General features: G+C 38.9%; 1 protein-coding gene and 1 non-coding gene across 2 annotated transcripts in view; both read left to right on the top strand.

The window, feature by feature from the left end:
* Positions 1 to 27,682, top strand: part of SYNE1 (spectrin repeat containing nuclear envelope protein 1) — a 493,953-nt gene that overhangs the window by 134,742 nt on the left and 331,529 nt on the right. The window contains exons 11-18 of the mRNA XM_074948627.1: positions 7,803 to 7,910; positions 10,218 to 10,355; positions 11,918 to 12,082; positions 15,902 to 16,014; positions 16,648 to 16,816; positions 19,058 to 19,154; positions 21,968 to 22,170; positions 26,732 to 26,896. Of these exons, the coding sequence (XP_074804728.1) occupies positions 7,803 to 7,910; positions 10,218 to 10,355; positions 11,918 to 12,082; positions 15,902 to 16,014; positions 16,648 to 16,816; positions 19,058 to 19,154; positions 21,968 to 22,170; positions 26,732 to 26,896 (1,158 nt within the window). The remainder of the gene's footprint in view (positions 1 to 7,802; positions 7,911 to 10,217; positions 10,356 to 11,917; positions 12,083 to 15,901; positions 16,015 to 16,647; positions 16,817 to 19,057; positions 19,155 to 21,967; positions 22,171 to 26,731; positions 26,897 to 27,682) is intronic.
* Positions 10,657 to 10,820, top strand: LOC141985633 (U1 spliceosomal RNA). Its single transcript, XR_012638990.1, has one exon. It is a non-coding gene; the product is annotated as a U1 spliceosomal RNA (small nuclear RNA).

Genomic DNA, 27,682 nt, shown 5'->3' with positions numbered 1-27,682 from the left:
TCACACACAAATTCCAGCAAATATTAGCATCTTAAGTTATGCTGTTCTTACACATACAAAAAGAAGCTGGGAGTGTATGGCTAATCCTGTTGGCAACATCATATCTAGTTGTAATGTTTTCCCAAATATTATTTTATGTGCAACACAGTACCTTTAATTCACATTGCATGTTGCACATGTAGAGACTCTAGTCTTGTAAAGACTAATATATCAAACTATGAAAAAATGTATATACTGCATTACATTTTTATATGGTAAATGATTAGCCAGGTGAAAGGAAAACTGAAGTGATAGCAGGCCAAGATTAACTATGAAATTATATCATTACGATTTTAGCTGACTCTTTTTAACAATACCACTCTGCATTAATAGAGGTCTTTTTGCAAGCTAAGGCTTTTTCAGACTAAATGTCACAGTTTACATTTTAAGTAAGACTAAAAAGTTAAATAGTTGAAAAGCTGAATGGGGCAAGCAGTAATTTTGCTTTGATATCTGTGGGAGGACAGCTGAATTTGTAAGGCAGTGCCATTTCTGCTACACAGAGCAGCAAATGTACAACCAGAGACTGAGCTCATGAACTGCTGAATCTGAACATACACAGTCTCTATTTTACCAGAGCTTAGAGAGGCCAATTGTGGTAAAAAATGATTGCTTAAAATAAACATAATGCAGCCACCATTATGGAGGAGAGAAACTAAGAGTGGAAATACAGGGTTTATATAGTATTTTGGACCAATAATTGGGCTGTGCTATTGCAATGCAGAAAAAATTTCCAGTTCCAGAAAAGGGAGACTGAGTGTAAAACAGCAAATGTGTGAGGTCACTGTGGAAAACAAAATAAATTAAGCATGTGAAAGACATTCTGTGCTGTTTTTGTGATGCACTCACTACAGGCATCCAATGTTTTACCCTTTATAGCAGCTCTAGACTGTGACCTCACAATGTCACTCTTTCTTAAAAATCACTGCAGCCAAGAGCCATAAAAGTAACTTCTTCCGAAGCCACCTCTCATACTATTACATTGATTGGCCAGAAAGAAGCCAGCGTCCTAATACATGCATGCAGCAAGGGGAATGAGCTAGAGTGAGAGGATATAAGTGAGAGTAGTCTTCTTTTCTCAGACTTAACCCATGTGTGCAGCTATATAATTTCACTGAAAAGGTGGTTGGGAAATTTAGTGGTTCCTTATAAAATATGTTCATAAATTAGCAGTAACTAATAGAGCAAAAGCATTGGTTTGGTTATCAAACCAAACTCCTTTACTGGATTTTCTGAGATAACATAAATACATTAATATTTAATAATCTGTCTCAGAGAAGTTTCAAATAATATGAGCTTCTCTTTCCAGGAAGGTCACTTCCGTCCTTTTAGATGAGTGGCTTTTTTAATGTACTTCTTTGTATCTGCTCTGCTTTTTGGTTTTGTTTGGTTTTATTGGCTATCCATTGTTTCTTCATATTGCTAGGACACACTTCAAGCAATCCCAACTTTTTCCATTATTATTCCTAAATTAAAGGTAAGGGTTAAACACTCTGGAATAGGAATTTATCCCCCAACTGAGTGTTACTCCTTGCTATTTTTTCACACCAGTGAAAGTTTAGTTTACTCTTATAAACTTTTCCACTAACACTTAATTTAGTAAATAATTCTATAGCGATATGGTAGAAAAGCAGATCAGCTTATACGTAGGGTATCTCAGGCCATGCTTTATTTTGGTTTTGTTAAATCTAAGTTTATATATAGAAAGACCGGATTGGATGGATAGATGAAAAGAACTATCTATCTATCTATGTTTGTAGATAGATAGAGTTCAGCGTGCACCATGACCCTCTTCTGACAACATAAGAATGGCCATACTGGGTCAGAACAAAGGTCCACCTAGCCCAGTATCCTGTCTTCTGACAGTGGCCAATGCCAGGTGCTTCATAGGCAATGAACAGAACAGGTAATCATCAAGTGATCCATCCCCCTGTCGCCAATTCCCAGCTTCTGGCAAACAGAGGCTAGGGACACCATCCCTGCCCATCCTGGCTTACAGCCATTGATGGACCTATCCTCCATGAATTATTACATGACCCTGGGTTAGGGGAGAAAGGAGGGGAGAGGGGGGAAGGAGTCTGAGCCCCGCTGCCCCCAGGTGGAGGTGGAGCTCAGGCTTCAGTCCTGGTTCCAACAAGTCTGATGCTGGCTTTGGTGACACCATTAAAATGGGGTCATGACCCACTTTGGGGTCAGGACCCACAGTTTGAAAACCACTGGGTAGCTATTTGGTTGTTTCACATACCTGTGGAATATATTGTATGTGTTTGAAAGAGAAAATATATGCATAACAGTGTGAGGTCCGATGAAGCTTTTATTACCATGTCTGTGATGATTTTGAGGGTGCCATTTTCAAAGGTGCCTAGCATTTGGGTGTCCAATGCTCATTAATTTCTAATGGGAATTGGCCCTTTCAGGCAGCTTTGAAATCTTCAACTTAGAAGTTTAAGAGATGGTTTTCTTTGGAAATGAACATTCTAAATGAGAGATGAAATTAGGGGTCCAGAAAAAAATCCATTTGGTGGTAAATAATGGTTATCACTAAGGTCACTGCAGTGAATCAGGATACATTTATTTTCTTATGTCATCTGATTAATGGACATGTTCAAAACTTCAGGGTTTTTTTTAACTCAACACAGGACTGTTTTCAACTAAGTATCAGTCAGGATTGCTTTCATACTACATATAACCAATAATTAAACGGTACTTTATATACTAGACTTAGAGATAAAATAGGTACATCAGTATAGGTAGGGGCTGGATTCTCCACCCTACCCGAGCAGATAGATAAAGGATCCATGAGGGATCTGGTTGCAACTCCCCAGTGCTGCATGGCCCAGCCCTGGTGTAAGTTAGAGTTACTGAGGAGCAGCTCTAACTTACACTGCCAATGGTGTAAGCTCCCTTATTGACCTCACACCAGAGGATGAACAGAGTAGTATAGAGGAGCTCCCCTGCTCTAGAACCCACCTGACATGACCCCCCCTCCTTTGTGTCAGTGTGGCAAGTGGCTAGTGCAGGAGGTGACTCTGCCACATTGACAGCTTTATATCAGTGTAGCGGTCCTCTGTGTAAAGGGAATTCTCCCTTTGGCCAGCTACTGCCAAAAATTACAACTCTGTGCTGCTTGAGCAGTGCGAAGTGTCTGTAGTGGACTAGAGAATCTGGCCCATAACTCTCCTCTCAGGATTCTACTTGCCATGGTATTCATGGTATATAGCTTTGTAAAGTCATATGTTTGAGTGTAGAAAATTTAGGAGTGTTATGTCTTTGTAAAAAAAATATGTGCTCAAAGTTTTCAAACTAGAGGCCATAGTTGGGCACCTAAATTCATATTTAGGCACCTTAACAAGTGCCCTGATATTCAAAGTATCTGAGCTCCTGAATCTGTCATAGTTCAGCTTCTCTGAAGATCAGGCCACTTATTTATTTGCCTAAATATGGATTTAAGAGCTGACCTGTAAGGGCCCAAATTTGAAAATTCTGCTGTTGGACTTGAATAGTCTAACAAATTCATAATTACGTATCAGAAAACTGGATAATCCAACTAAGTACTCCTTTTTCAATCTGTAATTAAACTCCTTATGGTACACAAATGTATATGCTTAGCTGTCTAGCAAAGTGTCCTGGTTTTGTAATTTTCAAATTAACCTCAATGGCATCAATTTAAAAATTGTTGTAAATTGTTTTGACTTTCTGACTGGGTCAAAAATATTCTGGGTTAATTTAAACTGCCTCACCTTCTTGTCATAGGGGAAGCCAGAAACACTTTTCCATTCTTTAATTACATACCTTAGCTTTCATTGGCTGTTGAGCACTGTGCTCTTATTCAGTTGATCTTCTCTGCAAAATCAATGAATATTTATGGAGAGATAACAGGATAGGCTATTACTTTAAAATGTCATTTAGGGTTAACATGCAGGGAATAAACTGCAGAAAGTTAGAAAAATTAAATGTCAAGCAAATGTGATCAGAGATTATATCTCTTACCTAAAAGGAATAATTTTATTTCCACTAGCCAGCTATATTTATAGTTGCTTACACTCCATTCCATACGCTGTTCAAGATGGCTAGTCTTCAGAATATAATTTGCCTATTTAGAAATGTACCCTTTTGATGTTTCTGACTGAGCATGCAGAGCACTAAGTGTTGATAAATGCCTTGTGTTAAATATGATAGTTCATCAGACATGATGTATGAATGGTAGGTCCTTTGGTGCTTAAGAAACTGTGATTCATTTCCATCTACTACCACTCAAGTTGTACTTGCAACCATTTAATCAGAAGGGGGTCTTCGAACTGCTTATATATCAACCAAGGAACCTTTCATCTGACAAATGGGGCTGAGACACAGAGAGCTATATTGATGCCTCACATGCAGTTACTGAGAGTCCAGTGAAGCAGGCTGCAAAAGCAGAATGGTAAAATAGGAGCATGGCTAATAGTTTAAAAAATTAACAAATGATTATTCCTAAGCAAAATCATTGTGGGCCAAATTCATCACTTGTGTAAGTAAATACAAATCCATTGACTTTAGGTTGATTTTACAGCATAGCTGAATTTGAGTCCTTCTCTATAGTGGGACTGTATCTATCAACCTGAATAATTTGTTTTATACAGTGTGGTAAATTGGAGAATTGGTCTGAAATTCAATAAAGACAAATGCAAAGTACTACACTTAGGAAGAAAAAAATCAAATGAACAAATACAAATACAAAATGGCGAATAACTGGCTTGGCACTAATAATGTTGAAAAAAATCTTGGGGTTATGGTGGGTAACAAATTGAATCTGAGTCAACAATGTGGTGCAGTTGCAAAAAAGGCAAATATACCGGGGTGTATTAATAGAGTGTTGTATATAAGACATAGGAAGTAATTGTTCTCCTCTACTTGGCACTGGTGAGGCCCCAGCTTGAGTAGTGTGTCTAGTTTTAGGTGGAACACTTTAAGAAAAATGTGGACAGATTGGAGTAAGTCCAGAAAAGAGTAACAAAAATGCTAAAAAGAAACATGAGCTATGAGGAAAGGATAAAAATACTGGACATGGTTAGTCTTGAGAAAAGAAGACTGAAGTAGGACCTGATGACAGTCTTCAAATATGTGAAGGATAATTAAGGACAGGAACAGGTTACCAAGGGAGGTTGTGGAATCCCTGTCATTGGAGTTTTTTTTAAGAGAAGATTAGACAAACACGTGTACTGGATGGTCTATGCATGCTTAGCCCTGCCTCAGCATGGAGGGACTAGATCACCTCTTGAGTCCCTTCTACTCCTCCATTTCTGTGGTTTCTATGAAATATGATATTGAAATAATCACATATAGGGTGAAATTTTGGCTTCATTGAAGTCAGTGGCAGAACTTCCATTGATTTCAGTGGGTCAGGAATTTCACGCAGAGGCCGTGTGCCACTATAGAATGTGCTATATGGGAGTAAAGAGCTAAACTTCAGGGCTTAAATCCTGGCCTTATGGCAAGACTCCCACTGACTGCAGAGAAGGTACTATATCATCTAATTCATAAGTGAGCATATCATTTCTGTGTTACACACAAGATCACATAAAGTTGTCCAACCTATTGACTATCTCCCACCCATTGATACAGAGTGTATGGAAGACCAGTTGAGGAATAACACAAAACCTTGATGACTGTCACTCTTTTAGAATTGTAATGTCTTCAAAATCAATCTTACTACATATAGAAGTAGCTACTTTTTAAAAAAAAAATTCCTGTTAGAAGACAAAATTGTACCCATTGTTTAGTAGTCTTCAAAGGACATTGTGGAAGGATTTATTTTAACTCTTAAGTCTACTTTCAACTAATATAGACATGTTCTTGCTGCTGCTGATTCTGTGTTTCGATGAATCTTGGGCCTGATTCCTACACATGACTTTGTGGCTCATATCGTCAGTCACCAAGTCAGAACGGTAGTGTTTTATACTCATTTTAGACTTGTCTCTATGGACACTTAGTGTGCTGCAAGCTGGGGTACAAATCACTAGCCTGCTGTGCACTAAGTTGCTGTGTGGACCTTGCTGTCATTCACTAGAAGATCCATAGTGCCCTTTGACCCACTGCTGTAGATCAGAGCACACCATGGATATACATAGCCGTTTAGTGTGCAGGAGGCTAGAGCGCTATGGAGTTATACCCCAGTTTTCCATGTACTACAGACTATATAGACAAGCCCTTTGTACACACTTTGCACAGGTATAAATGATTCCACAAGATGCATGCAAAGTGAATGTAATCTGGCTGCAACTATGCTGCTGAGAATTCCCCTGGAAGGGAATTCTCATCAGGCATATAGCCAGTGGAAATGGTTCCTGTGCCATCTTTGCCTATCCTGCAGCCTCAGCCCTGAGGGACTGGGGAGGGAGTGGGTTGCTCCATTCCCATACAGTAATACTCAGCTGATGGATGGTCCATAGAGACCATAGCTAACTGTTGTAAAATAATAGCCTCCCTGGTGTTGCTCTAATTTACTTCTGGGCTGAGGGCAGCTTGAGAATTAGAGAGCTATAACTGACTCCCTGACAACCCTCTGTAATGAGAGGATTTTGATAAAAGAGCGAACCTTAAATATTTAAGTTTAAAATGACTGTTCTTTAGTACATTTCAATTGTTTTAAAAACATGTAGGTATTTCCTCTACAGTTTTGTACGCATGAATCCACTAATTTGGTGTGATGTTTGAAACTTACTCACATACTTTGGGTTACTACTATGGATTTAGTTGAATCTATGAGCGTGCTTCTCCTCTCACTGGTTTTACAGGCGTGTATCTTCATTTATTTCAATGGAGTTACTCCTGAGTCACATTAACGTTAGTGAGAGGTGCATGTGGCGCACTGTGTGCAAATGTCAGTCAGTCACTTACATCCCGCTTAAGGATAGGCTGTTTACACATTGCACAAATGTCCCTTCTATCATATGCTAAATCTTGATATGACAAGCTTACAGACCTGTGATTTCCTGTTGGTATTTTTCTGTTGGTGACTCTCTGATCCCACTGTTCCGGACACAGCATTAATAAGGACTGTGTGATTGACAGTACACCGTACTAAAGCAATGTTGAAACAAGTCCTCTAATAGAACAGTATGCTGTTATTGAATGTAGAAAGATCCGTGTGCTGTGGTATATAAGTAAAAGAAACTGTGAAGATCAGTACCTTGCAATGTTTTTTTTTTGTCCTAACTAAAATTGTAGAATATGTAAGCATTTGTCATTTATACCAACTTCCTGTTTGATACTGGATGGTGCACTTAAATCAGGGAGCCAACAGTCTGGTAATGTAGCATGTCATTATGACACATTGTTTATCATCAATACCATAAGTGATAATAAATGATAAAATCAGGAATAATGCCCTTTTCCAAACATATAGACCTTCACTGAAATTCACTGTGAACAAACTGTGATTTACATCAACTGTGGCAGATCAAAATTAGCTGTTACGATTTATTGCAGTGGCTGCGCATTAAGTTGGCTTTAAATAAGAACTCCATGTGACAGTATGCTCTATGTGACACTGCAGTACCCCTTGCTAGTATGAACCTCATGGCTAGGGGTCTAAATTCTACTCTTACATCCAGGCAACCCCACTCATTCAGGTTGAATGCAGATAATAGTCAAATTTGACCCAAATGTCTACACTGACTTTCTCTGTAAATTAAATTGTTCTGCTAGGAAAGAGTAATATATTGCCTATCTTTGTCACTCACTAATAATCATCTACAATGCTGTTTGGGTTTCCTGCCTCACAGAAAGAAGATAGACTGATGCTGAGAGACCTCAAAGTTTGGGTAGAACAGTTTGAAAGGGACCTGACCAGGACACAGATGGCAGAAGCAAGCTTACAGGAAAAATACCAGGTAAGCTGTGGAAAACTTCAAATGGTGGAAGATTTTTGTCATGATTAGGTGTAATATGTGCCCCTGAATTTGTATCCTTCTTCCATATCATAGAATATTAGGGTTGGAAGGGACCTCAGGAGGTCATCTAGTCCAACCCCCTGCTCAAAGCAGGACCTGCTCAAAGCAGGACCAGTCCCCAACTAAATCATCCCAGCCAGGGCTTTGTCAAGCCTGACCTTAAAAACCTCTAAGGAAGGAGATTCTACCACCTCCCTAGGTAATCCATTCCAGTGCTTTACCACCCTCCTAGTGAAAAAGTTTTTCCTAATATCCAACCTAAACCTCCCCCACTACAATTTGAGACCATTACTCCTTGTTCTATCTGCCGGTATCACTGAGGAACAGTTTAGCTCCATCCTCTTTGGAACCCCCTTTCAGGTAGTTCCAAAAGCAGCTGTCAAATCCTCCCTTATTCTTCTCTTCTGCAGACTAATACAGTGTGCTGACTGCATAAAAGTGTGCAGTGTTTCACTGCCGAAACAAATCTAAGTCTGCAAGATGCTCACATTGTGCCCCCTAGATCTTCAGATAAAGGGGACTTGTCTAACACAGATCTGCCTCCTCAGGATGGAAGAAGGGCTAGGTTGCCCTTAGGTGGGCAGCTAGGGGCAGCTAAGTCCTCTCTCCCCAAACATACATTCCAGATGGTGCAAAGGCCGCTCTGCATGATAGAGCTTCTGTGATGGAAAATAATTGAAGGGGAGGTGGGCCAAGAGGAAGAGTCGGCAGGCCTTGGTCAGGGGTGGAGGTCACATTTTACTCCCCTCTAGCCAGGTCCTGGAAATTAGTCAAAATGGCTAATACAGAATGGGCCTGTATTATATTTTGATGGAAACCCCTTCTTCCACTGGGGGCAGTCATAGCCCAGGGGAGGCCTTGATAGTGGGGCTCGAGTGGAGCCATGCTACATGGGGGGAATGGGTGGGTGTGATAAGGGCCAGAGTCAATATGGAGGCATAGGGTCTGCCTCTAGTGGATATGTCTCCTCTGCCTAATTTGGGTGCACATCTTACCGCCTTTTCTAGATGGGTTAATTCTGCCCCTATAACCGGATGGTGTCAGGGAGGTTTGTAGAGATTTGCTTCCTCTGAAAACCCTGCCCTGGGTTTTGCTGTGGGAGGAGATGATCTGGGCCCTGACAACGGTCCTACAATCGTTGAAATAAAAAGGCAGTTTTCTCTGCCTGCCCTTTACTGTATTTTCCTTCTATCATTAAATATATGTAACATATATTTGGGTCACATTCTGGTCAGTTATAATCGTGTGAATTTGAGTAACTCAGTTGTTGGTGTGAATCCTGAAGAAGTCTGTTGAACTTCGTGTGTGACTCTGGATTTAAACTGCTTTAGCTCTAGAGAGTGGATTTCAGCAGTTTTTGTTAAATCATAGGTTTTTTTGTCTCACAGCCTAGCTTCTTATTTTGTCAGATTCAGCAGTGAAGTCCCAATTATATGTTTTTGATACCATAAGACTTTCTCTCAGAGTCCCACCACAGCCAAAATCCCCGTTGATTTCAGTGGGAGTGCCATACATAAGACAGCTGCAGGACCAGCTCCTGATTGTAAGATGCTGGTTCAAAAATCGTGGTAGATCTTTGAAGCAGATGGAATTCCCATCCTCTCCTGAACAGATTATATGTAAACTGTATGAAGTCCAAATGGAGGCCCTGATCCTGCAAACAGTTATGCATATAATTAAAGGCACACAAGTGAATAGTCGCAGCTCATTCAGGGCTACTTGTGCATGCAAGTAAAGTTACTCAAATGCATAAATGTTTGCAGTATCAGAGTCCTGCTTCTTCCTGGGGTTTGGCATTATTGGTAACACCACATCATAAACTTCAACCTAAACTTCAAATATGGTTATACATAGGAGTTTCCATGCAGGCCATCTCTCTACCAAAACCTAGTTTCCTCTGCCTCTGAGAGAGGCTCCAACCCCTCTTTTAACATGCTAAAAGCTAATTGAATGTAATTGCTAGTTCTACTCAACAGTAATTTCTGCCTTTCATGTAGGGTTCAGGTGCCTAATAACTGGAGGAAAACAGAGGAGTCCTGTATCCCTACGGAGGTCCCTTGAATCTCTTACCCTGTTAAAACTTTTAATAAAAATGTCTTTCAAGGAAGTTCATAATTAAATACACATTCCAACTTGAGAAGGATAGAATCTTTTATCAATTCAGAATTGTAAAATGGCCAACCTTACCCCATACATGTCCTGTCATTTCCTTCCATGCCTCATTGTACTGATTTTCTTTTCATGCAGTCATTTAAACACTTCCGAGTCCAGTATGAAATAAAGAGGAAACAGATTGAACTTGTAATCCAGTCTTCCCGGAAAGATGGTAAATTGTCACTTGATCAAGCTATGGTGAAGCAAGCTTGGGACAGGGTTTCTTCCAGGGTAAGTTAAAAAAATTAATACACTAAATACATTTTATTAGACATACATTTTTAAGTTTTGCCAAAGCAAAGATTGAATAAGGTCTTTAGGATAGGGCACCTACCTTGAACTGCCCTTTGTTAGAAAATATGTTGATAAAAACATAGTGGTATTGAGTATTTTGAAAACACAACTAATAGTACAATTCACAGCTCCCCTCAAACTGGATTGACAGAACAGGTTTTAGACAATATTGAATGCCCTATAAAATTCTACATCTGTTCATTTGCAGAACAATTTGTGTCTGCCTACCAACTACTGAATACTTACCTGGCAGGGGAGATACCATGATCACAAAGGTGGTTTTCCCAGGGTGAGGCTCATCCATTGCACTGCGGGTGTGCTGACCCCTGCGATTTCCCCAAATGCGGGAAACTCGACTGCATAATTTGTGGTAGTGGGGGACTGGGTTCGCGCTCTCCCCTGGCTTTAAAAAACAAAAAACAAAAACCAAAAAACAAAAAAAAAAACCTACTGAATGTTGCAGTGTGTTGTAAAAGTGTAACAGTATTCATTTGGCATGGACACATACTTATGACTGGTGAAGCAACAAATGAGTTATGTAGGTCATTCCAAATGAGAGCCAATGAAACCTTTATAAATCACCATGCTGTCATGAATTTTTCTATGTCATGTATTTAAAATAAACTATATTGGAAATATTCTGAAGCTTTATAATTTTTATTGACATTTTTTTTCTCTTTCTTAATTGGGACTCTTCCAGTAAGACAGGCTACTTTACTTCTACAGATCCAAATGTACAGTCTTCTGAGGAAGAGAAAAATTAATAAAGACCTTTCAATATTACTGAAAATAGCTTCTTTGTGTAACTAATATTAAATCTTCAGCTCTGAACTTCCACAGTCTACTGGCATTCAGTGGGATAAGGAAATTATTGCTATCCCTGATAATTGATGCCATATTGGAGCTTAAGCTTTGTCAAGCTCCACTCTGCATAATGCCAGACAATTATAATTTGGGGAGGCTAGGTGGAAGAAAGATGCATTTCTCAAGCACAACGTATAAGCGTCTGTCTGAAACTGCTGAGATGCCTGGAATGGTTGACATTTGTCTCCTCTCAGATGGGGTAATGAGCAGAGGGTAGATGAAACTATCTGACATTATGAGAAGTTCAGTTTATGACATGGTTTCATTTTTTTTCCACAAGCCTGTCATCACCACATCTGTGGTATAACTATAGAACATCTGACTGCTTTTGGTGGTGGACAAGTTTTACTAATATACATGTAGGGTAACCTGCACCATTAATGAATAATGATGCCATGCATAGTTTATCCAGGACAAACTGTTGTAATGGAAAATTATAAATTACATCCTTAATACTGTAACATCATGAACTGAATATCAACATTTACATTTTATACGTCACTTATTGGTCTTTTAATTTCTTTTTGGCCTTGTAACTATCCAGCACCAGGTTTGTTAGAAGTCTGATTGTCAGGATAGTTACTTGTGAAATTAATCCTGGAAGGATATTCAGTATTCTTAATTTTGTTTTCCAGCTATTAGATTGGCACAAATATCTTGATAAATCTCTTCCTGCACCTTTGGATAGCATAGGTGCCTGGCTATACAGAGCAGAGGCTGCCGTTAGGGAAGAAATAATTGTCCAGCAAGCTCATGAGGAGACAGCAAATACGATACATCGGAAGCTTGAACAGCATAAGGTAACTCTGTATGAGACATCTCTATGCATGACATTCCAGTTTCAGCGTGGCCACTGTTCCTAGGATTGTGGGTGACTGAGAACTCATGCTGTATGAACAACAGATTTTCGTGGTGGTTGTTACTAGGTTTGTTTTGAAAGTGAGTTGTGATGATGAGGCAACTTGGACAACATATGGAGTCCTAAGATTTCCTTGATGCAATACAAACTGGGTTTTTGACATGCTGTAGTTAGGAGGCTACATGTACTAGTTGTATTGGTAGATAATCTCCTGTTGGTGGTAAATGAAGATCCAGTGTCCATGCCTATTCTTTTAGATCTATCAGGTGATACCTTTGACCATGAGGTTTTATTAAGACGTCTGCAGATCCTAGAAGAAGTAGTTAGAATTATTTTTGAATGGCCCGTATTCCTTTCTTTTTGAAAAGTCCCAGAGTGTAATATTCCATAGCTGTTCATCTGCTCCAGGAGCTCTCTCCTACAAAGCTCCACACTGTACCATTCTGTTACTCAGTCTATATGGGAAGCCAGGTGAAATAGTGGGGTAATGGAGAGACTACAACACTTTAAATATGCTGATAACCCGCATTGCAGTTGGTCTTAACCTGCCTTAATGCCTAACCAAGATTTAGGCTCGAAAGAGAATGTGGTGAACGTAGATCATTTTGTGCCTGAACAGGGCTTGAAAAATCCACTTTCCTATGGGTGAGTAAGAAGCTTTCATAGGCAAATTTGAATAATAGTGTGATCAATTTCTGAAGATTCTAAGCTCTCATTTAAAAGTAATTTGTATATATAGACAGGCAGATAAAAATCTTTGGGGAGAAGTAGGAGAAGAAAGCTGAGACAGGAAATATAGAAGATGAAGTAGAGAACACAATGTAGGGAAAGAGTAAAAGGGTATATAAGCTGGGAAAGAGAGGAAGAAAAGAGAGAACAGACACTGAAAATATAGGGATAGAAAAGGAAGAAAAATTGGAGTGGAACCAGCAAGGGAAAGAAGATATAATGGAAGCAACAAAGGTGTATCTAGTAAGTTATATTTTAAAATGTTTTATATTGAAAGTTGACTGACAGCATGGTATAAAGAAATACAAGGCTCAACTGTTTTATTGCTGCAAAAATAATCTGCCAAGGATTTATTTAAAATTATATTTGTAGTCCTTTTAGCTTCTTTATGGTGTACAGTATAATGAAGGCCTAAAAGGTTTCTTAACAAAAAAGGTTTTGTTAATCTTGCAATATCATGAATGTCAGCTCTGTTTGTGCTAGAACAACTCCTGGAAGTCTTAGAGATATATATTTTGAGCTCTTATATCTTAAGTAATCACCCTGACAAGTAAACTTAGTCCTTAGGTTAGTAGATGTCAGGTAGATTTTCAAGCCCTATATCAATGGTTCTCAACCTATTTACCACCGTGGGCCGCATATATGTGTTATGTGGGCCACATCCAGTACTACCTGTATGGCCCTGAGGATATCACACGGGCTGCAGCTGTGTGTTGATGGGCCGCAAGTGGCCCACGAGCCGCAGGTTGAGAACCACTGCCCTATATGTAGTGCATGTGGGATGGAGAAAGCATCAGAGGAATTAGTAGAAATCAGCTCCCTGTATTGTGTGAGTGTGCTCATCTTTGTCACTCAAGGTCGTGACACAGGGATCATGAAGGTCCTCAGCTGCCTAGGTAGCAGCAATGGCTCAATGTGTTTTTTCCAGCTGTGCTCTGCAATTTTTTTTTAATTTCTCTCTGCTGGAAACCTCACCACATTATCCATACCTTTGTCACCTCCAGAAGTTGTTACATGGCATTGCATATTATATGGCCCCTTAAGGTTATTCTGAAGTTCCAACTGATGCAGAATACATTATTATTAATAACATCTAGCTTTTATATAGTGCTTTTCATCAGTATATTTCAAAGTGTGTTTTGCCTTCTTAGACACCATCCTGCACAAACTTTGCTGTGTTCAACTTTACATCCATAAGTAGTCCTACTGAAGTTAGTGGGACTACTCACAGTTGTTTAACTCAAAGTTAAACATGTATATAAGTCTTTGAAGGGTCAGGACCTTAATAATTAGTAATTCACTTGGGGAGCAAATTGCATCTGAATGCCATAGTTTTCACTGGCGTCCAGTAGATTAGTGGGTGAAGTTTCAAGTACTGGTTTTGACTTCTAAAGATCTAAAAAGCTTGTTATCTATCTAAGGATCTCAGGCTATGTCTACATAGCCCTGAAGTTTGGACTATGGGGGTGGGAATAGAAATGCACACCAAAGTACTGTGTTGTAGCTGCCCCGTGTGGGTGCTGTGAGTGCAAACTAAAAGGTTTCTAGTTTTCATTAATGTAGGCTGGTTAGCTGAGGACTGTGTTAATGTGAACAAGGACACTTTTAGTTCACACCCACTGCATCCATATGTGGGGAAGCTGAAGTGCAGCAGTTTGGTGCTTACTGCTATTCACACCCCTGTACTCTGAACTGTGGGACAGTGTGGACAAGCCCTTAGAGACAACTTCCCTCCTTGCATGGCGAGGTGGCCAATGCAGTCATGTGAAATGTTTGTTCTAACATCCCTCATATAAATGAGAGAGGGCTAGCTGCAGAGAATTCTCAGCAAGGGTTTCTTGATTCTCAAACTCATTTATTATCCCCTTTGCCTGACAAAGCCTGATATATCCTCCTTCAGACATACTGTCAGTTTTATCTGTTCTCTCAAACTTTCTACCAAAGAGGAGGGTTGAGTAGAGTCAGATGGGTTGGTGGAGGATCATGAGGGATATTGGGCACAATTTTGTGAATTGAGCCAATAGAATTGTATATATCTCTCTGCTGTTGCACAAGTGCTCAGTCAGAGCAGTCTGTGGAGAGGTGATATTTTAATACATTGAAAAAATAAACATTTCAGATAAATTTACTAGGTTGCATTTTGTGTCCCAGCTCTCTCAGCCTGGGGAGAGGAGGAGCTGTACATGATTTTGTTTGTCAGTACGATACTGATCAGGTTCAGCAAGGGACTGTACAATAAGCTATCTACTCCCTCACATTCTGGCAGCCTTCTGAAGACTTCACATCGTTATGGTTACCGCTTTGGAAACTATTGCCAGTCATTCATTTTAATAAGTAATCTCCAGGAAATCCTTTGAAGTAGTGTTGCTTGGTTACTATAGAAATGAGCTGTTGTTATGAGGCTTATGCTTGTTCGTATCTTATCATAAGCCCACAGGTTTAGGTACTGTATTCAGTGTAGGTTTGCGTAATATATAGCATATAATCACTGAATCTTCTGATGCTGAGAGTCAGGAGTTCACTTCACATTGAATATGCAATAACATCAGGAACCCTGAATCTGCTGCTTTGTATTGGGGGGGGAGGGGGATTAGACTAATTGTGTAATATTTGAAATAGCAATTAATAAAAGCTGGTATTTGTAGTAAAGATATAAACAGTAAATTTAGCAAAATGATATACTCATGAAATTTCAGCAATTGCAGACTTTATCTCAGATTAGTCACATATAACTAGAGTTCATCGTGTTTCTTTAAATCTCTGAAAGATTTATTTGAGGCAGTGCAAGTGCCATCTATTTTAAAAACTGCCAGAATTATAAGACACAGCTTTAGCAGAATATCTCATAAGGTACTTCCACTGTGCAGATGCTCAAGCTGCTATATAATGCTTTTATATTAGGCATTAACTTGCATGCAAATGTGACAGCATGTTCAAATACTTAACTACATTGACTCATCATTGCAGCCTTAAAATCATGCTTATTAGTTAGTCTACTGTGAGCGTTTTCTCTCTCTTTGAATCGAACCAGGACCTGCTTAAAAACATAGATGGTCACAAAAAGGCATTCCAAGTGATCCACCGGGCTAGGTCTGTTAATGGAGTCCCTGTTCCAGTGGAGCAGTTAGACGATATGGCAGAGAGGTAAGAAGAATTTCAATCTTAAATGATAGGTATCAGGGGGTAGCCGTGTTAGTCTGTATCCACAAAAACAACAAGGAGTCCGGTGGCACCTTTAAGACTAATCTTAAATGAATCCTTCTCTGTGAACGACAGAGATCCTGTTTGCTTTATAATGTTTTCATGTAAAAATCAGATTTTACATTTGGTTCTTAGTTAAGAAGAATGTGAGCAGCAACAAATGAGAAATATATTGAAAAGCCTGATATTCATAATTGAACAAGCTATTGATTTTCAAAAAGGAATAATTTTTCAGACAGACTCGGCACAAGAAGGAACATTATGTAACAACACTTGGGATGCTTATGAACAAACTGGAAGAGGGATGCTTTGGTAATGAAAAGAACTTAGTCTCAGACCTAAACTGATGATTTACTTCGGTGTATAAACAGAATTATAACATGTTTGCTTTTAATGAGCAGCCTTCAGAGTGGTTGTCATACAAAATTAAATATGCCTTTAGGCTTTGCATTAAATCAAAGAATAGAGATATGTATCTCACACATGACAAGGTAGCTCGAACCTATAGAAAAATCCCTCCGTTCCTCCTACACATTGAATGTTTCACTTTTTTACGACTGTGTGATTCATTCCTAGGTTTAATTTTGTTGCATCTACGTCTGAACTCCATCTGTTGAAAATGGAGTTTCTGGAACTGAAATACCGTCTGCTGTCACTGTTAGTCCTTGCAGAATCGAAGTTAAAATCATGGATTATCAAATATGGAAGACGAGAATCAGTAGAACTACTTCTACAAAATTATATTGTAAGCTTTTGTTCTTTGTTTAATTTTGTTGCATCTACATCTGAACTCCACTGCCTTGCCCCTTATGTTGTGATTTACACCTATGTAAAGACAGTGTAAAATGCTACCATAAGAGAAGGGCCGCATTTTACATCTACTCTGCACCCAATTTGAAGAGGTATAAAGGACCACAGAAAGTATAAAACAACAGAAAATCCAGCAGATGGCCCCAATCCTGGCTGCGCTCCAGCTGATTCATGGTGCTCCAATGGTACAAAGTTCTTCTAAACCCAGCAGATCCAGCCTCTGAAATTAGGAGGATCTTTGGGTGGTACAGAACTACTACTACAGCTGTCACATGGCTCCTTAAGACCACTGGTGGCTTATGGGGAATAAAACAGCTTTCAGGCCAGTCTAACCTGTGTTGGGGGCTTCACCCGGGGCAGAGCAACTTGATGGGGAAACACATAAGGCACATTTGAGCCCCCCTCAGCTGAGCTGAGCATTCATTAGCTGAGGTTCTTGCCCAGTGTATTTATTATGTGTGCCATGTAAGATTTATGAAGTTCTCCCATATTTATTGGCTTGCTTTGATGTGTTTCAGTTTTGTAATTGATGTGATAGTTCCCCACATTACTGTTGTTAGCAATCTGAACTGTTCCTTTTCAGTGTCTTCTTGTTTTGGGAATGGATACAAATGCCAAACTCAATTTACAGAGCAACAAATCAATAATTCAAAATAAAACACAAATTCAGTACCTGAGATTCCTTTTCATTTAATAGTTTAAAATAAGATTTTTTCCTGCTTACTATAAAATAATGATCCAAAAGCATCTTTCTCTCAATTATTTAACTTCCATTATGTTTTTAGTGCTCACCAAAGCAGCCCATTGACGGTATTAATGATTATAGTTTTCTAGCCATTGCACATCAAGAATTCCATAGTTTTAATGCTAATTGGGAATGGGCAAACTGTTTAGAGTAGAGTATACTCAATAATCACGTGCTTAACTTTTGAGAATGTGTGCTCCCATTTACTTTAATAGGATTACTCACATTCTTAAAGTTTACTAATGTGCTTAATGCTTTGCTAGATAGGGGTGGGGCTTCAGTGTGTATCTGATAATATAAAGTATGCGTGTATACCGCATAGCTAAGTTAGCCCAACATGCCTTCATTCTCAAAATGCTGGCAAAAAATGTTTAAAAATCATATCAAATTACATGTTCAATACAAAACTGGGACCCAAGTCTTTTGGTGCCACTGTCAGTACCTCCAAGTCAAATCAGTGAGCCTGGTTAGCCTATCTGAAAAGTAGGGCTAATATTTCTTGCACTTACATATCTGAAAGGAATTTACAAAGGTAGGAAAAAATTATTTCCATTTGGCAGTTGGCCTAACTAAGAACTCAACCTTGAAAATTCTTAAGCACATTAACAACTTTAACAAATAATTTTGAAAAACAAATACATTTGAAAAAAACAAAACCAAGTGACTGACCATCCATGAACAAAGAAAGGGGCAACATTTGTTGAATAAGTATTCCCTATAAATTATTTACCCAGCTCTTTTTAAGAGCAAATGTTCAGAGCAGGATATAGAGTTTTAGCATCAACCGCGAAGGTAAAAACCTATGCAACACTTTGTAAAGCAGCATCCCTTAATGTAGTATTTCTTTAACACCTCGTTCTGTCTCTTCTGGAAGATGTGAATGAAAACTGATGTTTGATGGAATATATTTCTTCTCTTTGAATGAAATCTGTCCCTTTGCAGAGAGTCAGTACAAGGGCTATTCTGAAGGCTTAAGTGAGATTTAAATGGTGGTTAGGTTTTGTGTTAGCCGTCTGCATGAAGATGAATTTTGCCCTTACTGAATTGTTTTCACTTAGATCTCAGCAGAGGAGGAGTTATCTAATAAATAGTGACTCTTCAGTCAGTTCTTTGGCTTCTGCTGAATTCTAAGTGTGAAGAAGTCCAAAGAATTCCGGCAAGAAAGAGCAATTAACAGGTTGCCTTATAAGCATGTTAAAAATATTCATCCAAAATGTACTATTGAAAGAAAAAAAAAACCTATGGGAGGAGACTATCCTGTCCTGTCATTGTCAAAGGGAACTCTGGATAGCACTTTGTAAATTAAGTGGGGGATGGTTTGGTGAAATTTGAGAAATCGTATCTTAATGCAATTGTAATTCAAAGGAATTGTACTTATTATTCCATGTAACATTTACTTTTGCCCCTTATAACTGTTTTTTCCCTTTTCAGTCTGTTATAGAAAACAGTAAATTCTTTGAGCAATATGAAGTTACATACCAGATCTTGAAAAGGGCAGCTGAGATGTATGCCAAAGCTAATGGCTCAGGTAAATACCTCTGTATCTGTTGCAATTCTTAAGGCATTTTAGTCCTGTTGATTTTAATGTCCTTCTTAAATTAGTTCCTCAGAGTATATTTAGAAGCCAATTCCTTCTGTGCAATACAGTTGTACTGTAGCTGTAATTAACCACGTGGGATCTGACAAGACTAGAATCCAGTGGATTTCTGCCAGTGTGTGTTGACTGTGTGATTATTAGAATATGCTACTGGAACATGAGGAAATCTAAGTGTTAATTGTAAAAGTTCTTCCACTTTTGACTCGTAGAAAAGCACTCCTGGTTGTAAGTGAAGAAGATTTTGATTTGCAAAGTGTGAAATTCATTCCGGTGCAGAGGGCTAGCACAATGCCCATACACCAAATAAGTCTCACATACTTTGTACTGGCCCCCTGCACTGTGGTGAATTTCACCCACTTTGAATAACTTGGAGGAGATATGAAATGATAACATCTAAGCACTGAGTAACAGAGGTCATCTGTGCTTTTGGGGGGGTGGACTGTAAAAAAGCAACAGTCTCCTCTCGAAGTATCTGGAATGGGGATTTAATGACAGTCACAATCATAATAATAATGATGCAATTTGTGCCATTTTGAACAGCCTTGTGTTGGGGCACTTCAGAGCAACAGCTATCCAGGGGGAAGTTGTAGAGGGATTGTTAGACCTCGCTGAACTCCCCACTACACAGGGGGAAGCTGCACCATCCTGTTATCTCCAGGCTCAAGGAGTGGTCTTTTATTCCTGGTGTGCAAGCCATGGAAGGATCTTTTGTATTATTATGCCTCTGCACCCACATGCAAAGCAGTCTCATCCAGTATCATTATTAGTAGAGATAGTATTCACTGAAGTACCTTTCACAAGCTTCACAGAATTACAAAGAATGATCAAAACGATAGTATACGGTGCAGTATACGATGACCTATGGATGGATCGGCTACTCTCTGTTCCACCTATACAACCCCATTAGGTTCAGTGAGGTTGCATGGATGGCTCTGGAAGCATCTGGTGGGGACTCATTTAAACACTGTCAAATAATAGTGCAGCAATCTCTGGGGTGAGATGCTGCAGTTGTTAAGATGGCTTATGGACAGGGAGTGAAAAGGAATATCTTACCCGTTTAAAGTGACACTATCAGCTCAAATTTGTCCCAAAATTTAGATTTTTGTAAAAATACACTTTACAAAATTTAAGAGCAATAGAAATTATTTCATGATTTTTTAAAAAAAATCCAACAATAAGTCATTTTCCAACAAATAAATATTCACCTGAGTTATTGGCAACATCAATAGTACAAACTAAGGACACCTAAGCTATGAATTCATTTCTTAAAGGATCCTGCATTGTGGATGCATTGTCTATTTTCCTTAAAAAGAGAGAATCAAATGCACCGGTATGGCCCAGAAATCAAGTACACCACAGATAGAAAATTCAAAAAGTAAATGATAAAAATCCAGTGTCATTAATCTGGATTTACACAATGGTAAATTAGAATAGATTTTCACTGAATATTTTTAATGCAAATTCATCATTGAAGCAGCCACACACGTAGTTTTCTATTTCTCTTTCCTTGTTAAATTTAACCCATCCTATATTACCTTTTTATTATTAGATGCGTACACCAATAATATGCAGGATATGCACCATAACTGAGTTAATGTGACATTGTTTGTATACTTTATTTTTTACAACGTATGCTTAATTTCTCAACGTTAATGTTGCAGATGACATAGAGCTTGGGGGGGAGGGGTTGCCAATACTTTGGAGGATAAAGCTAAAATTCAGAGGGATCTTGATAACATGGAGAAATGGGCTATAGATAACAAAATGAAATTCAACAAAGACAACAAAGAAAAACTAAATGCATAAATACAGAAAGGGGGAAAACTGACTTGGCAGCAGCACTGCTGAGAAGGATCTGGGAGTTGTGGTGGATCATAACCGCAACATGAATCAGCAATAAGATGGTGTTTAAAAAGAAACAAATGTAATTTTACGTTGCATTAACAGAGGCATAGCATGCAAGTCCACAGGAGATGATAGTACTGCTCTACTTGGCACTGGTTAGGCCTCAGCTGGAGTACTGTGTCCAATTTTGGTCACCACTGTCTAGAAAGGATGTAGAGAAACTGTCTAGAAAGGATCCAGAGGCAAGTGACAGAGATGCTCAAAGGGATGGAATACAAGCCATGTGAGCAAAGGCTGAAGGAACTAGGTATGTTTAGTTTAGAAAAGAAGAGATTAAGGGTGTGGGGGGACATGATAGCACTCATTAGGTACTTGAAAGGTTGCTACAAAAAAGATGAAGAAAAATTGTTCTCTCTTGCCACAGAGGGCAGGACAAGAGGCAATGGGTTCAAACTGCAGCATAGCAGATTTCAGTTAAACCTCAGGAAAAACTTCCTTACTGTAGGAACAGTAGGACAATGGAACAGACCCCTCAGGAGGTTGTGGAAGCTCCTTCACTGGAGGTTTTTCTAAAGGAGGCTGGAGAGCCATCTGTCTTGGATGGTTTAAACACAACAAATCCTGCATTTTGGCAGGAAGTTAAACTAGATGACCTTGCAGTCCCTTCTAACCCTGTGGTTTTATGATTCTGTGATTAGGTTGTGCATTTAATATATGTTTAAACAAACCTACTGATGCTGAAAAGAATATAAAATATAATTACTTAACAAGAATAATAAAAGAGATTTAATAATATTTTTAATAAAAGAAATACATGCTAAATACTTGGATAAATACTTCCAGCAGCTCCAAGACTTTTAAGTTGTGTTTAAAAATTCAATATGCTTTCTATGTCTTAGTGGAAGAAGCAGAGAATGTGATGAAATTCATGAATGAAACAACAGCCCAGTGGAGGAACCTGTCGGTAGAGGTGAGAAGTGTGAGGAGCATGTTAGAAGAAGTGATTGCTAACTGGGACCGATATAGCAGCACTGTGGCCAGTCTGCAGGCCTGGCTGGAGGATGCTGAAAAAATGTTGAATCAGCCTGAACATGCCAAAAAGGTAAGGAATATTAGCTACTTCATCCAACCCCTGTATATGGCTTTTATGACTGTTCAGTAAAAGTTTCATAACCTACACAAAACAAGTTTAAAAAAGTATATATCAGTGACCAGTTAGGGGCTGTTTGCAGAAGACTGGGGAGAAGCTCTAGATGATGAGAGTTGTGGCAGGTTGAGATTTATGCATGGAATAATTCCTGCTCTACTCTCTTCACTATCAGAAACCTTCACAGATGCATAGTATACTTTCTATCTGAGCATATTTGCCTCAGGTTTGTGTATGTGGGCACTCATGTGTACATGTATAAATTTGGAAAGAGAGCGAGCACATATAGGATGGTATAGCATAAAGTCTTTATTTTCATGAATTTAGGATGGCCACTTTGTTCACAAATGGCAAAGTCAAGAATGTGTTGTTATGCAGCTCACTCAAAACAAGTGCCATTCTATCATACTGCATCATTATGTGTTCTGTATATGCCACATATTTTGTAGTAAAACTGGTTTAATCACTTCTTTCTTTGCAACAATCTAGGAGTTAAAGTGAGCTGTTTATACAAGCATTTATGTGCAGTAAATATTATGCTTTTACCTTTTTGTTTACCACTGAGGTGACTTCTCTGAATTACCACTCTGTCTACAGCCAGTTTATCTACGTATATTTGTAGTTATGTTTGCCCAGCAAATTAAAAAATAAGGATGTTTTTAAACTATTTTAGAAATTATTTAAATAGTTCTAAAACTTGTTCCAACTATTGTGTGCATTTATATAGTTCACCATAAGCCTGTCTGCTTTGGTATCATGAGTTGTGCTCTGACCTCAGAGGGGGTGAAAAATTATGACAAATACATTTTAGAAACTTCTTTAAATGACCTAAAATAGTTTTTCACCCATAAGGATAACACTGCTATTTTAATGGCACAATTTTAATATCTATGGTCTTCAGCACTACCAATGATAAATATCTCCTATTTAAAAAGATATCAGACTTTAATCCTGACACCAGCTGAGGACAGAATATTGCACATTGTGGGTCACAAGCCAGTTTAAATTTTTTTTTTTTTTTTAGAAATTCAGTACTTTGAATTGGGGGGAAAGAAAGGAGCGTTTCTTATATTTAAACAAAAATTGTGCCTGTAAAAGTTGTCTCAGTAGTTTGGCATTTTATAAATTGTCCTGGCAACGGTAGATTAATGGGCAAGTGAGATGGTCAGACACATGATAAATGCACATGGGTGTCAGAGGGCTTATATGTGTGGTTTACGTTCGTGTGTATAAAATGAAATATTGATATATTCTTTGTATATGAACATTTAAGTCAACATCTGTGTGCCGAGTCTGTTCTACAGTTTCATCTTAAAGCAGATTTTAAACACAAAATGTGAACGTGTGAATAGTGCCACACGTGCTCCTGATATCCATGTGATGAATTGCATTCATGATGCAACTTTGACCATCCCATCTGCACTCTGTCCACTCTGCTAATCTGTCTCCACTGGGACTCTTTGACTACTAGGGTTGCCAATTTTAGTTGGATGTATTCCTGGAATTTTCATCACATGATATAATATTTAATTAAAGATTAATCTTTATTTCCTGGAGACTCCAGGGCAATCCTGGAGAGTTGGCAATCTTATTCCAAATCTCTCAGCAGCTTCAAATAGCCAGTTTAAATAAGTAAGTAAGTAAATAAATAAATAAATAAATACAGCACTCTGACATAGGAATATTACTTCCTTTCCCCCAAAATGTGCAGTTTCTCCCTCATATTACACTGGCTCAAGGATCAGAAGTGTCCCCAATTATCAGACGGTAACAGAATTTGCTTCTGGTCCTAGGTGTTTTCAAGATGCTGTACTAGACCTTAAGAGTGACATCATCATGTATGGCAAATCTATTTTAGGTCGTTTAAGAGGCTTTTATAATTTATCAGTTATAACTTTCACTCTCACTAAAGTTTGTACAATTCAACTAATGTTAACAAAGGCATCCTCGCTTCAAGTTGGATAGAGGTAATTCAATAGCATCAGTAACACAAAGTAAAACTTACTGAAATATTTCCAAAATATTTGTTTTGTAACGTATGTGTCACATACAAAATCCCTGATGCTGTGGCGTGATATAAGGGCTTTATGGCACTCACCTGGAATGACCTACATAACTCACTCTTAAGTTCACCACGCATGATAATTATGGTGCATCCCAAATGTAGGTCATAAAACCTTCATACCACACCATAATGTTTCAACTCTCCTTTAGCTCCCTGTCTGATTACAAGTTCTGTATTTGCATCATTGTTGTGTTTGCAATGCTAAAATGTAAAGTTCTTCCCTGTTTCCCTTGGTAACCCCTAGTTTAAGGGATTCTACCATGAACTCATTAACCTAAACAATTTTGAAACTTGCCAGAAATAACCGTCCTGGACTCTCATATTCCTCGCACAAATAATTGAAATATAACAGAACAAATTCATTGCTGAACAAATCCATCTTTTCTGTAACTCCATCAACTACCAGGAACTTCAACTAAAGATAAATTTGGCCTAGTAATTTCAAAGTTGCACAAGGAGGCTATTTACTGGGAAATATCTGTGATGCCCCTGCACCATGCCATCAGGAGGAGCAGGGTTTGTCACCTGCTGAGAACTGCCTTCCAACCTAGTGGATTCCTGAGGACCTGCAGATGGCCTCAGCCATTCACAGGGAAACCCCACACCTTTTCAACCCCAGCAGTCCCTCTCAGACCCCTCCCAGCACAGCTCCATTGGAGCCACGCGTCCAGGGCCTCTCCCCTTGCACCTTCATTCAAGGCCCCAGGGGGTATTGTGGGGGGGAATCAAAAAATAGTATAGGCTGGGACCGTATTCATTTTTTAAAGTCTTCCTTGGGTCAGGGACAATACGTGCCCCCCCCTCCAGCCTGCCCTGACTCTGCTTCCTCCTTCATGCTGACTGGGGTCTATGCAGAGGAACTTCTGCAGGGTCTGGGGTGGGAAACGGTGCCTCAGAGGTATCCAAGCCATGCTTCCCAGTGTTGGCGAGGAGATTTACACCTGGAATGAAGAAGATCTACCTCTGCAGGGTAATTCATTCTTCCATCTCATTTCTTCTTTGACCTCTTTGCTAAGTCTGCCAACAAGAGAACTGGTCAGTGCCTATTCTGAAGGAGTTATTTTGTTGTGAACAGTAGGAACAGGACTGCTGGTTTTGTTTTCCTTCTAGCAGGCCTGGCATGTGTACAGCAGTTTAAAAAAAGACAAGGAAGTGTTTATATAATATATCTGGGATGCTGCTGGGTATTTCCTGACAAATCAGTATTGTTATCTTGGGCACCAGGGGAATGCACCACTATTCTCAAACTCAAAGAAGATGGAAGATAACACCCAGTCTACTCGGAGACAATGAAGCTTATTCACTGATATGTCTATGTACATAGTACAAGTGCTCTTTACCCATCTCTTCTTTAGGGATTTAAATAACATTGTGTTCAATTATCTGTCCAACTCATTTAAGCAATATGCCTCCATTTGACATTTTCTTTGTAGCTATATGGGAGGTGTTTTAAATATGGATAAGTTATGACATCTGTATCAACTATTGTGTTGTCACAAGACTTTCTGAAACCTTGAGATTGTGCTTTTTGGTACAGCCCTGAGCAAGAGGCAAAGAGCCTGGAGCAGCGCTAGGAAGAATTGTACTTCAGACAGCCATTTGAAGCACAGTTCCTCCCTGGTTCCTCCTTCCTCCTGGGGCAGAGGAAAAAGGAAGGTGGGAAGTCATTTGTTGGGGACCTCTCATGGCAGAAAATTAACACAGACACACACATATCTCACACCTCTCTCTCTCTCACACACACACATCTCTCTCTCTCACACTCCCCCTCTGCACAGGCTCAGCTGTGCAGCCTAGAATACTGGAGTGGGGACAGAACCAAGGCTTCATCCATTCTCCTCTTCCTCCCCACTCACCCGCTCTGAGGTAGGAGTAAGCAGCCATGAACCATTTGTTTTCCCCTCTGCTCTGAGGCCCACAATTACCTGCCTTGAGTTTACAAGGGGGATTCTTACTAATGTGCTGGCATGTACTCCAAGTTGCAGTACAGCCCATAGTGAATTAGTAGTTAATTGATTTCAAATGAACAAAAGTAATCGTCAAATGTATATAAATTAAACAGAAATTAGATGAAACAATGGCAGTATTATAAATTAAGACTCAAATCCTTTTATCTTACTCAGGAGAGTAGTCCCATTGACCTCAGTAGTTCTACCTACTTGATTAGAACTGAGAAGGTACTGATTGTTTATATCTATATTATAGATACAGATGTATAATATAGAGTCCCCTCCATTAATGCAGCAGGTTATCTTGATAGCTCTTTTTAAAAATATTATTTTGGAACATAAGAATTTACTAGAGTACCCAATGTGGGATGCTTCAGAGGATAATGTGCCTTGTAGGGAAAAGGTTTATCCATGTCCTTAGTTGGTGATGAGGTTTAAATTTTATTGTGTAACATACTGACTTTTGCAAAATGTTTAGCAATGCTGCTTATATTGTGTTTAGGATTTTTTCCGACATTTACCTCATTGGATCCAGCAGCACACAGCCATGAATGATGCTGGTAACTTCCTTATTGAAACTTGTGATGAGACCATTTCCAGAGATCTTAAACAACAGCTGCTGCTACTAAATGGAAGATGGAGAGAGTTGTTTATGAAAGTTAAGCAAGTATGTGTTGTTACGGTTGTTGTATTTAAGTTATTATTTTACCATTGCAATGCAGCAAGGCTGCCGAAGGTTTGCACCACTAAAGCCTGCGTGGACAATTTACCAGGACTCCAAGGACCATGTCTAATGTAAACGTATATAATATGTAAATCATGAAGCAATACATACCACCAGAATAGTTGGTTGCATTTGTACCTTTTTAGAAAGATGGGTAGAGATGGTTTGTTCAAGTTCATCAGCAAACATACTTTGCAACTTATCTCTGTAATATTTGACCATGACTTTTTAAAAAAATGCACATTCTCTATAGTTGAGAAATTAAAATGATTTTCAAAAAATAGCCATTGTTTATGTGGAATCTATAGAGCCAAATTTAGCCACAGTGTAAGGGGATACATCGAATGCTTTTTAATGGGAGTTGCACCTACTTATCAGAGGGCTAAAGCCAGTCAACAGTAGAGGCAGCACACGTTAATCAGCCAATCCCATTCCCAAAGCTGTGCTGACATCATTGTTGCCTTGTGCTCTACCAGGCACAGAGAGCAAAAAACTTCGCTTCAGGAAAGAGACTCACCAGGCTGGAAAAGAAACGTTATTTTAAGAGGTTATTCAAAACGGCGTGAGGGAAGATGTGAGATATAACTTGTACCAAAGTATTTGACAGCCTTATATACACATTTAAAAATATCTGCATTGAAGTAGTCATATGGCTAATGAAATTTTTTATTTAATTACTTTTGACTACTCACCTGAGGCCAAATCCTGTTCTCCTTACTCTCATGAGTA

Source organism: Natator depressus, chromosome 3 (assembly GCF_965152275.1).
Source record: "Natator depressus isolate rNatDep1 chromosome 3, rNatDep2.hap1, whole genome shotgun sequence".
In the NCBI taxonomy this organism is placed as follows: Eukaryota; Metazoa; Chordata; order Testudines; family Cheloniidae; genus Natator; species Natator depressus.
Note: the sequence above shows the minus strand (reverse complement) of the source record. Positions and strands in the feature narration are given on the sequence as shown.